Source organism: Xenopus tropicalis, chromosome 2 (genome assembly GCF_000004195.4).
Source record: "Xenopus tropicalis strain Nigerian chromosome 2, UCB_Xtro_10.0, whole genome shotgun sequence".
In the NCBI taxonomy this organism is placed as follows: Eukaryota; Metazoa; Chordata; class Amphibia; order Anura; family Pipidae; genus Xenopus; species Xenopus tropicalis.
Genome location: NC_030678.2, coordinates 165,592,189 through 165,604,874, shown reverse-complemented (window position 1 = coordinate 165,604,874; position 12,686 = coordinate 165,592,189). Strand labels below are relative to the sequence as shown.

The window sequence follows — 12,686 nt, the reverse complement described above, 5'->3', positions numbered from 1 at the left end:
CCCATACATGCAAAGATCCGCTTGGCGAAGTCGCCAAGCAAGTGGATCTTCTCCTGATATCCTCACCTATGTGTGGGTGATATCGGGGGAATTAAGCACTGTGGGCAGCTTCCCTTGGCATGTAACATAGTTCTTAGGCTGTGAAACATGGGTTTCTGTCTTCATTTCTTCTTTATATGTAAAAAAGTAGGTATTTCTGAGATTATATAGATATAAGGGGTCAATGACAAAAACAGGCTCAAACCACCATATACCATATTTAATTGCAACTTGTGCCCTATACATTTGTGCCTTGGGATGCACCCTGCGATCATTAATGAGTGCTCATCTTACTAACAGACATGTTTCAGCCACATTATGCAGCATTTCCTCTCTGACCCTCATCTGTTCCTGGAAAGAAAAGCTCAGTTTGCTTTGTCTGCAATTTGCCAGCAGATACAGACGGTTGGCCTGCGTGCCAGTAAATAACATATTCACTATTCACTCAGCCACAGGCAGTCTGCCCTCCCTGTGAAGCCCAACACCCAGCATATGTAAAAACCTAAAATGCAGAAGAATAATATTCCCTAGGAAATAAGAACCATAACAGTGATATAATAGTTCTAATTCAATGCTAGGGCTGCCATGGAAAGGGTATTTGCTCTGGGCCCCCCAGCCACATATAGCCATAAAATGGCATTAGTAAAATTAGTAATTAAATGGATTCTGTCATGATTTTTATGGAACAGTTTTCATTACCAAATTAAACTGTTTACACAACAAATAATTCACTCTGCCATTAAAAATGTTATTCTTTAACCAATAAATGTATTTGTAGCTGTAATATTGGTGTGTAGGCGCCATCTCAGTGCATTGTGCCTGAGTCTGAGCTTTCAGAAGGAGCCAGCGCTACACATTAGAACTGCTTTCAGCTAACCTATTGTTTCTCCTACTCCTATGTAACTGGAGGAGTCCCAAGCCGGACTTGGATTTCTTACTATTGAGTGCTATTCTGATACCTACTGGGAGCTGCTATCTTGCTCCCTTCCCATTGTTCTGCTGATCAGCTGCTGGGAGGGGGGGGATATCACTCACTCACTCACTATAACTTGCAGCTCAGCAGTAAAGTGTGACTAAAGTTTTTCAGAGCACAGTTCACATGGCTGTGGCACCCTGGGAAATGAAGAATATGGCTAGCCATCTGAATGGCTATAAGCTCTTTAGATACCCCTGGTAGTCCATCTGGTAGTCGGGATAAGATCTGGGTTGAAGCTTTATTTGCTATTCTAGATATTCTTGTAATTAAAGTAGGATGACAGTGTTTTTATGTTTCTGTAACTTTGATGTGACATGAGGGGAGATAGGTGCCGATACCAGATCACAAAGAGCAGCTTGAAAGTCTGAAAACCACCATTACATGGTGTAACACAGAAATGACAAGAATATCTGCCAATGGCCATTTGGCAAATGTTCTGTTTAAGTTGTTAAAAAGCTGACTACAATTGCCTTAAATGAGAAGGAAAGTCATTTTGGCAGATTTGCCACATTAGTGCCACCTAGAATGCTATATTTATTCTGCAAAAAAATTTTACCATACCTGAGTAAAGAGCCCTAGAAGCTTTCTCTGTTTGTTTAATATAGCAGCTGCCATTTTAGCTTGGTCTTCATAGCTTCCTGCTGCAGCTCTATAGGCTGGTAGCATAGATCACATTCTGATGGGAGGGGGAGTGAATTCTTCTGAATTCTTATGGAAGGGGAGCAGGATAAGGGAGAGAGAAGAGAGAGCTGAGCAGACTCAGGCCCTGGGAATGAAGGATTTTTCTCAGAGAGGAAGTCTGATACCTAAGAACATGTTTACACAAAAGAAGACAAGAAATCCTGCGTTTCTGTAAGTGCTTATGGCTGTATTTACATAGGCCTTTCTGATAAAGCTTACTTAGTTTTTACCTTTCCTACTAATTAGGCAATTCAGTAGGATCACAATGCAAAATATGTCAATCAAATTTACTACCATTAATTTATCCTTAAGTTGTAGAGCAATGTCAGGTTCTTCATTTTACAAAAGAACAGGGCTGCTAATTATCCCTTGTACTATTGGCCTTATAACAGAAAATATCATCATTGCATTATTTCCACTATAGCAATTAATGGGAAAATCTACGGAAATCTCCATGGCCTCACAATGACTGAAGGGGAAAAGACCAACTGGTATCTGCTGGGCCTGGGGAATGAGATTGACATGCACACAGTACATTTCCATGCAGAAAGCTTTATTTACAAGGTCAGTGCTGACATTGGATCTTATTTGGGTAGGTTAAACACATGCAAGTCTGTAATAGCTGGTAATTACCAGTCATACAGGTATAGGATCCGTTATCCAGAATGCTCGGGACCAAGGGTATTCCGGATAAGGGGTCTTTCCGTAATTTGGATCTTCATACCTTAAGTCGACTAAAAAAACAATAAAACATTAATTAAACCCAATAGGATTATTTTGCATCCAGTAAGGATTATTATATCTTAGTTGGTATCAAGTACAGGTACTGTTTTATTATTACAGAGAAAAGGGAATCATTTAACCATTAAATAAACCCAATAGGGCTGTTCTGCCCCCAATAAGGGGTAATTATATCTTAGTTGGGATCAAGTACAGGTACTGTTTTATTATTACAGAGAAAAGGGAATCATTTAACCATTAAATAAACCCAATAGGGCTGTTCTGCCCCCAATAAGGGGTAATTATATCTTAGTTGGGATCAAGTACAGCTACTGTTTTATTATTACAGAGAAAAGGGAATTATTTAAACAAGAAATAAACCCAATAGGACTGTTCTGCCCCCAATAAGGGGTAATTATATCTTAGTTGGGATCAAGTACAGGTACTGTTTTATTATTACAGAGAAAAGGGAATCATTTAACCATTAAATAAACCCAATAGGGCTGTTCTGCCCCCAATAAGGGGTAATTATATCTTAGTTGGGATCAAGTACAGGTACTGTTTTATTATTACAGAGAAAAAGGAAATCTGAATTCCGAATTATTTTATTAAAATGGAGTCTATGGGAGACGGGCTTTCCGTAATTCGGAGCTTTCTGGATAACGGGTTTCCGGATAAGGGATCCCATACCTGTAATACAGGAATTATTATGCACTATAACAATGTGTGTTTTACTCAGGGAAATTTTCTAGTCCTCTAGTCTAGTCATGTATTCTCTACTGTAAAAGTTCCCCTAGAAAGGCCATAGTGGTAAGGAGAAGTATAACCTAGGTATGATGGTTTAGTAAGTTCACTCTTAAATGTGTTTCAGAAAGACAAGGAGCATCGAGCAGACGTATTTGATCTCTTCCCTGGGACATTCCAAACAATAGAACTAGTGGCTGACAACCCTGGAACGTGGCTGTTACACTGCCATGTATCGGACCACATCCACGCCGGCATGGAAACCGTGTTTACTGTAAAGAAATCAGGTAAATTAGTAAAGATAAGGCATCAAAATAATCCTGGCTGATGGTTATGGGAGCAGAAATTTGAAGGTGATACAACCAACTACGTGGACAGATATAGGTTCTTTGGGATCATTTTCAACTTTCTCTTAAAGGAACAGTATGAACCCCTATTTAACATGGGCTTGTGCTGAACATACTTTTTGCCTAACATTTTAATTAAGAAATATCCATGGTTTCTGTTACTTCTGGCACTTTATCACTACCTGATCTCGTAGAACTTCAAAGGAGCTGATAAAACTAATTCCCAGTCCACTGAGAAGCCCCCAACAATGAGCTGCTCAAAGGCCGCTGCTTAGAGAAAGAAGGGGTTTGTTTGTTAAAAAAGACGATAGGGATAATTGCTCTGTTTATAAAGGAAGGTTGGGGTATCAGAACTTCCACATTAATGCTTTATAATGGCATAAAAATATAGACCATAAACCAATAGTTTCAACACAATTCTTCTTTACTGTGTACATTTTAGCAAAGGTGCTTTTGGGTGTATACTGTCCCTTTAATATAAAAGTTTAATTGTTAGGGTTTTTTTTTCTGATAGAAATCCAAGGCCAGAAGGGATTTTCCCATGTACTAATTTATTATATTTATTCCATCTAGGTAAAACCATTTTGGGAAATGGTTCTACAACAAAAACTCCCATTGGTGGGTCACTGGGAACTGGTTCTGGTAAGTTATTTTTCCTTTTCAGTAGAAAATTCTCTTTGTACTGTTTATGTACAGTTTACAGTGAATACAAAATGACTGAATGCCCTACAAGGTGGGTCCTGTGCCCCCTACGCCATCAAGACTTTTCATTTATCGTTGTTTTATTATTTGCAGCTGAAGAATCAGCCGGAATACCGTTTCTAGGCAAGATGTTATCCAGCAGTGAAGCAAACACCGCCCTGATCACCCTTCTAGCTGTCGGCCTGGCCCTTTTGGTGCTGTTGGTGATAGTGGCGAGTCTGCTGACCTGTGCCAGGAAGCGCATGTACTACAGCACGATTGACAATGGAACACTCCCCATTCATAATCTGTGACCAAAACGCGCTGGCCCAAAGCCTACAACCTAAAAATGCATTGGACTTTGAACATTTAAGGCTACATATATGGCTTATGTGTTTATGATACACTGATCTCCCATGTTACCGTAAGTGTATGAGAGGTACTTGTGACCATACACGCCTAAGCCCATATATAACATGCTAGCCTTGAATTACACTGGGCACTTTAAATACTGTGATATCTGTACCTCAGATTTTGTTGTATTGCAATAGAACGGAATAACTATAAAATAATTTAACATTTTTAGATAGAATATTGAAAAATATCAGCTGCCAAATGGCAGCCTTTTGAAATCTTCATATGTCATAAACATCAACCTTCAGGGAACTGAGTCTTGGCCATGGCAACTCAATGCTCCATTATGCCCAGATCCACCCAGTTAAAACCAGAACAGACCCTTTGCTTTATCACTGTGGGGGTAAAAGAATCAAAGAGGGTAGACAGGTCTGTACAGGTTTAAGTGATATAGCCATTGCAATGTATTAAACTCACATGACTAGAAGCTTAAGGGCTGTGACACACGGGGAGTTTAGTCACCGCACAACAAATCTCCCTTGTTGCGGGCAACTAATCTTCCCGAAATACCATCCCACTGACTAGAATGTAAATCAGCAGTGGAATGGCATACGTGGCGCCAAAATCGCCAGTTTCCTCTCAAGGCAACTTCAGCGATTTCGGCAAATCGCTGCGCCGTGTATGCCATCCCACCAGCGATTTACAAGCAAGGTCAGTGTCAGCGTTCAGACCCGAAGCTTCTACGATATATATAGTATGCAATAAGGGAAAGGTGAGGGGGGGGGTAGAGGCAGGCCAGTTAAGGGGGCTTTTATAGCTGAGGGGGTGTAGTTCTCCTTTAGCATTGGTCTTGTATATACAGATATGGGACCTGTTATCCGAAATGCTCAGGACCTAGGGTATTCTGAATAATGGATATTTCTGTAATTTGGATCTCCATACCTTAAGTCTATTAAAACATAATTTAAACATTAAATAAACCCAATAGGGCTGTTCTGCCCCCAATAAGGGGTAATTATATCTTAGTTGGGATCAAGTACAGGTACTGTTTTATTATTACAGAGAAAAGGGAATCATTTAACCATTAAATAAACCCAATAGGGCTGTTCTGCCCCCAATAAGGGGTAATTATATCTTAGTTGGGATCAAGTACAGGTACTGTTTTATTATTACAGAGAAAAGGGAATCATTTAACCATTAAATAAACCCAATAGGACTGTTCTGCCCCCAATAAGGGGTAATTATATCTTAGTTGGGATCAAGTACAGGTACTGTTTTATTATTACAGAGAAAAGGGAATCATTTAAACATGAAATAAACCCAATAGGGCTGTTCTGCCCCCAATAAGGGGTAATTATATCTTAGTTGGGATCAAGTACAGGTACTGTTTTATTATTACAGAGAAAAGGGAATCATTTAACATTAAATAAACTCAATAGGACTGTTCTGCCCCCAATAAGGGGTAATTATATCTTAGTTGGGATCAAGTACAGGTACTGTTTTATTATTACAGAGAAATAGGAAATAATTTTTAAAAATCTGGGAGATTGGCTTTCCACAATTCAGAGCTCTTTGGATAACGGGTTTCAAGATAACAAATTCCATACCTGTATAAAACGTAGGTTTAGACTGCCATGGCTTACTGTATGGCCCCTCCTGATTGGCTGTGCAATACACATAAGCTTAAATGTTACATCCCTGCTATGATTCTTGGTAGGGTGTATATACAGTGTATATATATATATATATATATATATATATATATATATACATTATCCGATCAAAGAGGAGCAACTTGTTTAGGCATTACCACCCAAGAGCCAACACATGGCATTCAGCGAGCCTTGCAAACCATCAATAAAATGAATGGCTTTTCCAGGTAGGGTTTTTTTCTAAAGAATCTTGTGGCATTTGCTACATCTTAGAGTATTTATATCTTGTCTTTCTTTATTAGAAAATACATTTTAGTGGGCATATTCACTGAATAAGATTGTAAAATTACTGTATATTTTTGTATGCATGTAAAATATCAGCTGCCTCTAGTTTACATTTTATCTAGAAGACTCAGATGAATTATTTTAATTGTATGTGTGGCTTTACAGGAGTGAGGGAGGTGTGAGTAAAAGCATTTATGGGTATTGTTGTCTGGCTATGGGCTGCCAATTATTATTTAAAAAACTATTATATAGAGGGCAGTGTATTTATATATAGTGTTATATCAATGGGGGCATGGGCTGGATACCAACCTCCTCCAATCAGCTGGCTGTATACTACAGGGCCCAACCAGAGAACAGGGAATAGAGTGACGGGATGGAATCCTTATAAATTTTGGGATCCAGGGATGTCACTGTAGAGGTTGGAAGGATTATGAAGGCTGCTCGGCCCTGAAACCTAAGACGGCAGATAGGAACAAAGAATAAATGAAAAAGAAAATGCAGTGTAAAGTGGCCAATGCACATCAGACATGGCTCGAGAGAGGAGGTAAGATTAAGGGGCACATTTACTATGGGTCGAATCCGAGTCCGAATTGGAAAAATCCGATTTGAAAACGAGCATTTTGCGACTTTTTCGTATTTTTTGTGATTTTTTCGGCGCCTTTCCGACTTTTCGGAAATTATCGCGACTTTTTCGTTACCAATACGATTTGCGCGAAAAAACGCGAGTTTTTCGTAGCCATTCCGAAAGTTGCGATTTTTTCGTAGCGTTAAAACTTGCGCGAAAAGTTGCGCTTTTTTCGTAGCGTTAAAACTTAAAAGGCGCGACGTTTCGCGCAAGTTTTAACACTACGAACAAATTGCAACTTTTTGCGCAAGTTTTAACGCTACGAAAAATCGCAACTTTCGGAATGGCTATGAAAAACTCACGTTTTTTCGCAAAAATCGTATTGGTAACGAAAAAGTCGCGATAATTTTCCGAAAAAATCGCAAAATACCGATCATTACGAAAAAAACGCAATCGGACGCATTCGGCCCGTTCATGGGTTAGTAAATGTGCCCCTAAGAAAGTGGTGGTAATTGGGTAATAGCAAAGAGGTGGCCTTAACCCTTAGATTATACTTGGAGGTCCCTAGGCCTCCGCTGCCTCCCCTGGAGGGCTCCTGCACACAAATAAGGAATCTTGAGCACACAGTATATCACTTACTACACCGTTTATTTGTTATAGTTTGCAAGAGCATCAAATAATGGGGGTATAACATTTAACTACAGCATGGAGGATAATTTATTACTCGCCTGACCCACCCCCCTGATTTGCACACTTGTTTCAGAAAAGGTTACACGAAGAAGAAGAAATGTTACACACACGACATAGAATAAATTATAGGGAGGAAAATGAAAACAAAAAGCACGCAATTGGGAGCCTGGGTACTGCTTTGGGGGTCACCTTACACCCTATATACTTCGCCTTCCTTTCTGGGATCACCTTACATAGATGACAATCATGATAACTGGGTAAATATATCAACATGTATTAGCAGTAGGGTGCCAAACTGGTGCCCTCTGATCTGCACGGAACCCACATCTCTGTGCCAGAACTGTGCATTGCACAAATGTGTGTGAATAAGCCCTGGTCACCGATAGAGAATGCTTTATTTGAAATGTGAATTCTATTTCCATAAAGCCTCTATTGTTAGCACTTTCACTTTTGTTACATTTGTTTCTAAATTGGTAAATTCAGTGTATTAATATGAGAAATGTTCATCTTCCATTCAAATAGATCAGATACAAAAATTGGCTTACAGAGTGTAAGGAAATGATTACTCTTCATTTGTATAAATACACCATACAGCCATGCAAATACCCGTCCTATTTGTCAGGATAAAGAGGAGGGTCACTTGGAAATAATATAAGCAACTTTGCAATTGGTCTCCTATTTATTATATGTGTCTAGTTGATTTGGTTTTCAAGGTTTGCTCTCTAAAAAGGGGGATGGAAAAGGGCTGTCCAGCCAGTAACCCCCACGTACAACCAGACAGAATGTTACATTCTAGCAGTCGGCTTGTTGCTAGAATCAGACAGCCTGACAGTTGCATTGCCTTTCACATGTGGAATTGATTTACTGGGACTGTTTTAGGAAAAAACGTACAATGAAATGAAGAGCAGTTGCATATTGTCTTATATCATTGTGTATATCATACTAAAACTTATAGTTAAAGCTGCCCCTCTCAATACAGTACCATAGTAACACTGGCTATAATTTTGGGGTTAAAACGCCAGACACTCCGCTGTTTGTATTTTGTACATTACTGTAAAGCACATATCATAGCTGCATTTTTCTGATACTTTACAAAATATGATGATATTATGAAGAGATATGACGGCTATTTTAGATGAACAGATCCCTTATATGTGCTGTATATTTGACATACACTGGTTTTCTAATGACCTATGCAATAATAAAGTATATGTAATTAGAGGAACACAGTCTGTTGTTATTTGTGTTTGTTTTTAAATCAGAGAATGGGGAATTTCACCAAGCACTGGTTCAGGCACCTTATAATGGGATTATACCCGGCAGATCATATAGTTAGAAACCCAAAATAATTAACATGAGCCAATAGATATAGCCACAAGCTGGCAGTATCTACTACCTACCTAGCTTTTATAACTGGCACTAAACCCGTACCAGTGACAAAGGCAGTAGCAGGCTCCCTGGGTTAATACTTGAGAAAAGGGCACACAAAAGCAGAAAGAGGAAATAAACTATGGGATAATCAGAGAGAGCATTGGAAAGGAAGGAAGGAAAAAGCTACTGTTATATTTTATATACAGGTATAGGAACCATTACCTGGAAACCCATTATCCAGACTATCTCCCTTAGACTCCATTATAAGCAAATAATTCAATTTTTTAAAAAGCATTTCCCTTTTCTCTGTAATAATAAAACAGTACCTGTACTTGATCCCAACTAAGATATAATTACCCCTTATTGGGGCAGAACAGCCCTATTGGGTTTATTTAATGGTTAAATGATTCCCTTTTCTCTGTAATAATAAAACAGTACCTGTACTTGATCCCAACTAAGATATAATTACCCCTTATTGCGGGCAGAACAGTCCTATTGGGTTTATTTCATGGTTAAATTATTCCCTTTTCTCTGTAATAATAAAACAGTACCTGTACTTGATCCCAACTAAGATATAATTACCCCTTATTGCGGGCAGAACAGTCCTATTGGGAAAATTTCATGGTTAAATGATTCCCTTTTCTCTGTAATAATAAAACAGTACCTGTACTTGATCCCAACTAAGATATAATTACCCCTTATTGGGGACAGAACAGCCCTATTGGGTTTATTTCATGGTTAAATGATTCCCTTTTCTCTGTAATAATAAAACAGTACCTGTACTTGATCCCAACTAAGATATAATTACCCCTTATTGGGGCAGAACAGCCCTATTGGGTTTATTTCATGGTTAAATGATTCCCTTTTCTCTGTAATAATAAAACAGTACCTGTACTTGATCCCAACTAAGATATAATTACCCCTTATTGGGGGCAGAACAGTCCTATTGGGTTTATTAAATATTTTAAATATATAGTACATGAGTGGGCATTTACTAAACTGCAATATTTTTGGGCCAGGCTTTTTGAAGCCAAAAACCTTTAAAAAGTTGCAGAAAAAAGTGTGACTTTTCCAAGATTTATTATGCAACAAAAGTGCGATAATTCCAAATACTAAAATACGCAACATAAAACCTGTCAATGGCAGATGACCTTTCTACAATTGGTATTGTATTTGCTTCATAGTTTTTGGATTTTTTGACGCTGGCTTTTGTCTGACAATATAAAATCAGTTGCGGTTATTGTGCGACAAGTTGAAAAAGTTGCAGATTTTAGTGACTTTTTCGCTGCTTATTTTTGTTTGTACTTCTGCAGTTCAGATCTTTTGATAAATGACTGCCATACGTGGAAATATGTTTTTTGTGCTTTCAAAGAAATATAAGTCTGGGAAAAGGGAGTTTTATTAAATACCTAAAGTATGGAGATCTAAATTATAGAAAGATCTCTGGTCCTGAGCATTCTGGGTAATAGGTCCATATCTGTATTTCTAATGCCACAATTTCTTATAGACTTGTATAGGCCAAGTACTCCATATTGCATGTATATGTCTGCAGAACAACATAATCACTACAAACACACATTACCATGGAAGCCATACCCCGCGGTAAATATTTCTTATATCTTTTTAAACAAAGCAAATACTTACAGTCAAGTTTGCTGCCCGACTGACTGGCTTTTCCTGTTAGAGAGCTCCCACAATAAACGTACAGTCATTTGTACTATAGATATAGTTCGCCTTTGAAGGTGATTTTATGAAAAAAATAAGACTACTGTGCTTAGTCTCTCTGGACATTGGAGACCAATAATGCACTGCATATTTCAGATGGAACCTTAGTAGTTCTTTCTAAAGGGCAAAAATGAACCTCTCCTCCTTGAATTGCTTTTTTTGCCCTCTTTCCAAATTGTTATTGACAAGGCTAGCCAAATCAATACAGAACCCAGCACCACATCCCTCAGAGCCCTAGAACAGTGATCCCCAACCAGTGACCCAGGGGCAACTTTGACCCTTCAATGCATGATTTTGGAAGCCTTCCACAGGACTCAATGGCACTCTGCAGCTCCAACCTGGCCCAAGGAAAGCCTCCCACAGGGCTCAATGGCACTCTGCAGCTCCAACCTGGCCAAAGTAAAGTCTCCCATTGGGCTCAATGGCACTCTGCAGCTCCAACCTGGCCCAAGGAAAGTCTCCCATAGGGCTCAATGGCACTCTGCAGCTCCAACCCGACCCAAGGAAAGTCTCCCATAGGGCTCAATGACACTCAGCAGCTCCAACCCGGCCCAAGGAAAGTCTTCCATAGGGCTCAATGGCACTCTGCAGCTCCAACCTGGCCCAAGGAAAGTCTCCCATAGGGCTCAATGGCACTCTGCAGCTCCAACCCGGCCCAAGGAAAGTCTCCCATAGGGCTCAATGGCACTCTGCAGCTCCAACCTGGCCCAAGGAAAGTCTCCCATAGGGCTCAATGGCACTCTGCAGCTCCAACCCGGCCCAAGGAAAGTCTCCCATAGGGCTCAATGGCACTCTGCAGCTCCAACCCGGCCCAAGGAAAGTCACCATACCGAAGCTTGAATGAATTCCGAAACTTTCGTATTTGTTGCGACAAATACGATTTTGATGCACAAAAAAATACAAAGCACAAAATACACACAGTTCTAAAAACTGGAAAAAATACGATTTTTTTGTAATCAGCCCCTTGTTGTTGTAAAAAATATAAAAGCCCCAAAACTGGATGTCTTTTGACCCATTTCCTTTGATGAAGGACTGTAGAAAAGTTAGGACCTAAATCATCAGGCCCCATCTCTTGTAGGGATGCTGGGAGATGCAGTTGGAGGAGCACAGGTTGGTTACCCCCAACGTATATACTGGAAACATCAGAAATGTGTCTCTGCCCAAGTAAATGTTTGTCCCCAGTTTTTAAACCAGCCCTTAATGTCTGCCTTCAGTAGTCAACCTATAGCTAACAAAATAAGCATCTTAAAACACAATTACCAGGACATTTATTAAAATGTAGCATGTGACAAGCTTGGCCCATTATAACCTCTCTGCTTTTGCCCAAATGTGGCCCCATGGCCCTGCAGCAATGTGCCTGTGAAGGCTGGAGTTTAGCCGGCCAGTCTCACTTAAGGGGCATATCCACTGAAGGAAAAAAATGTAACTTGAAAATGTGTAATAACATTGAGTATGAGTCTTTCTCTTTGGCTGCCTCTGTCTCAGGCGAAGGTCCACTGAGCCTGGGATCAACAGGGCCCCAGTAAAGCCATAATTTACTCTAGAGTCATCACCTACTCTAGTGAAGTCGAGGTAAGGGAGCCTGTGAATGAGGACCAGTTATTCTTGAGGAGCACTTTCTAGGAAAGTGAGATAGAGAGGGTACGAAGAAAGAGCAGTTTTGGCTCCACCAAGGAAAGTAGCTGGAAGTACCCTTCCATACAGGCACTGTTGCCTCATAGGAGACAGGCAGTATCTAAACCCTGATCCACAGTCGACTGTAGGACTCTTAAAGCTAGGGGTTATCAACCTGAGGACTGAGGTATCTATCCTGACTGCTTCCAAAGGGGTGCCGAGCTGCCCAGGTGCCTTTACCC

General features: G+C 39.8%; 1 protein-coding gene across 1 annotated transcript in view; it reads left to right on the top strand.

Annotated features, from left to right (window-relative positions):
- The window catches only part of hephl1 (hephaestin like 1), a 35,318-nt gene extending 30,211 nt beyond the window's left edge, over nucleotides 1–5,107 (top strand). Inside the window, exons 17-20 of the mRNA XM_002939721.5 lie at nucleotides 2,121–2,260; nucleotides 3,288–3,447; nucleotides 4,081–4,149; nucleotides 4,303–5,107. Of these exons, the coding sequence (XP_002939767.3) occupies nucleotides 2,121–2,260; nucleotides 3,288–3,447; nucleotides 4,081–4,149; nucleotides 4,303–4,502 (569 nt within the window). The 3' untranslated portion in view covers nucleotides 4,503–5,107. The remainder of the gene's footprint in view (nucleotides 1–2,120; nucleotides 2,261–3,287; nucleotides 3,448–4,080; nucleotides 4,150–4,302) is intronic.
- The last annotated feature ends 7,579 nt before the right edge of the window (nucleotides 5,108–12,686 follow it).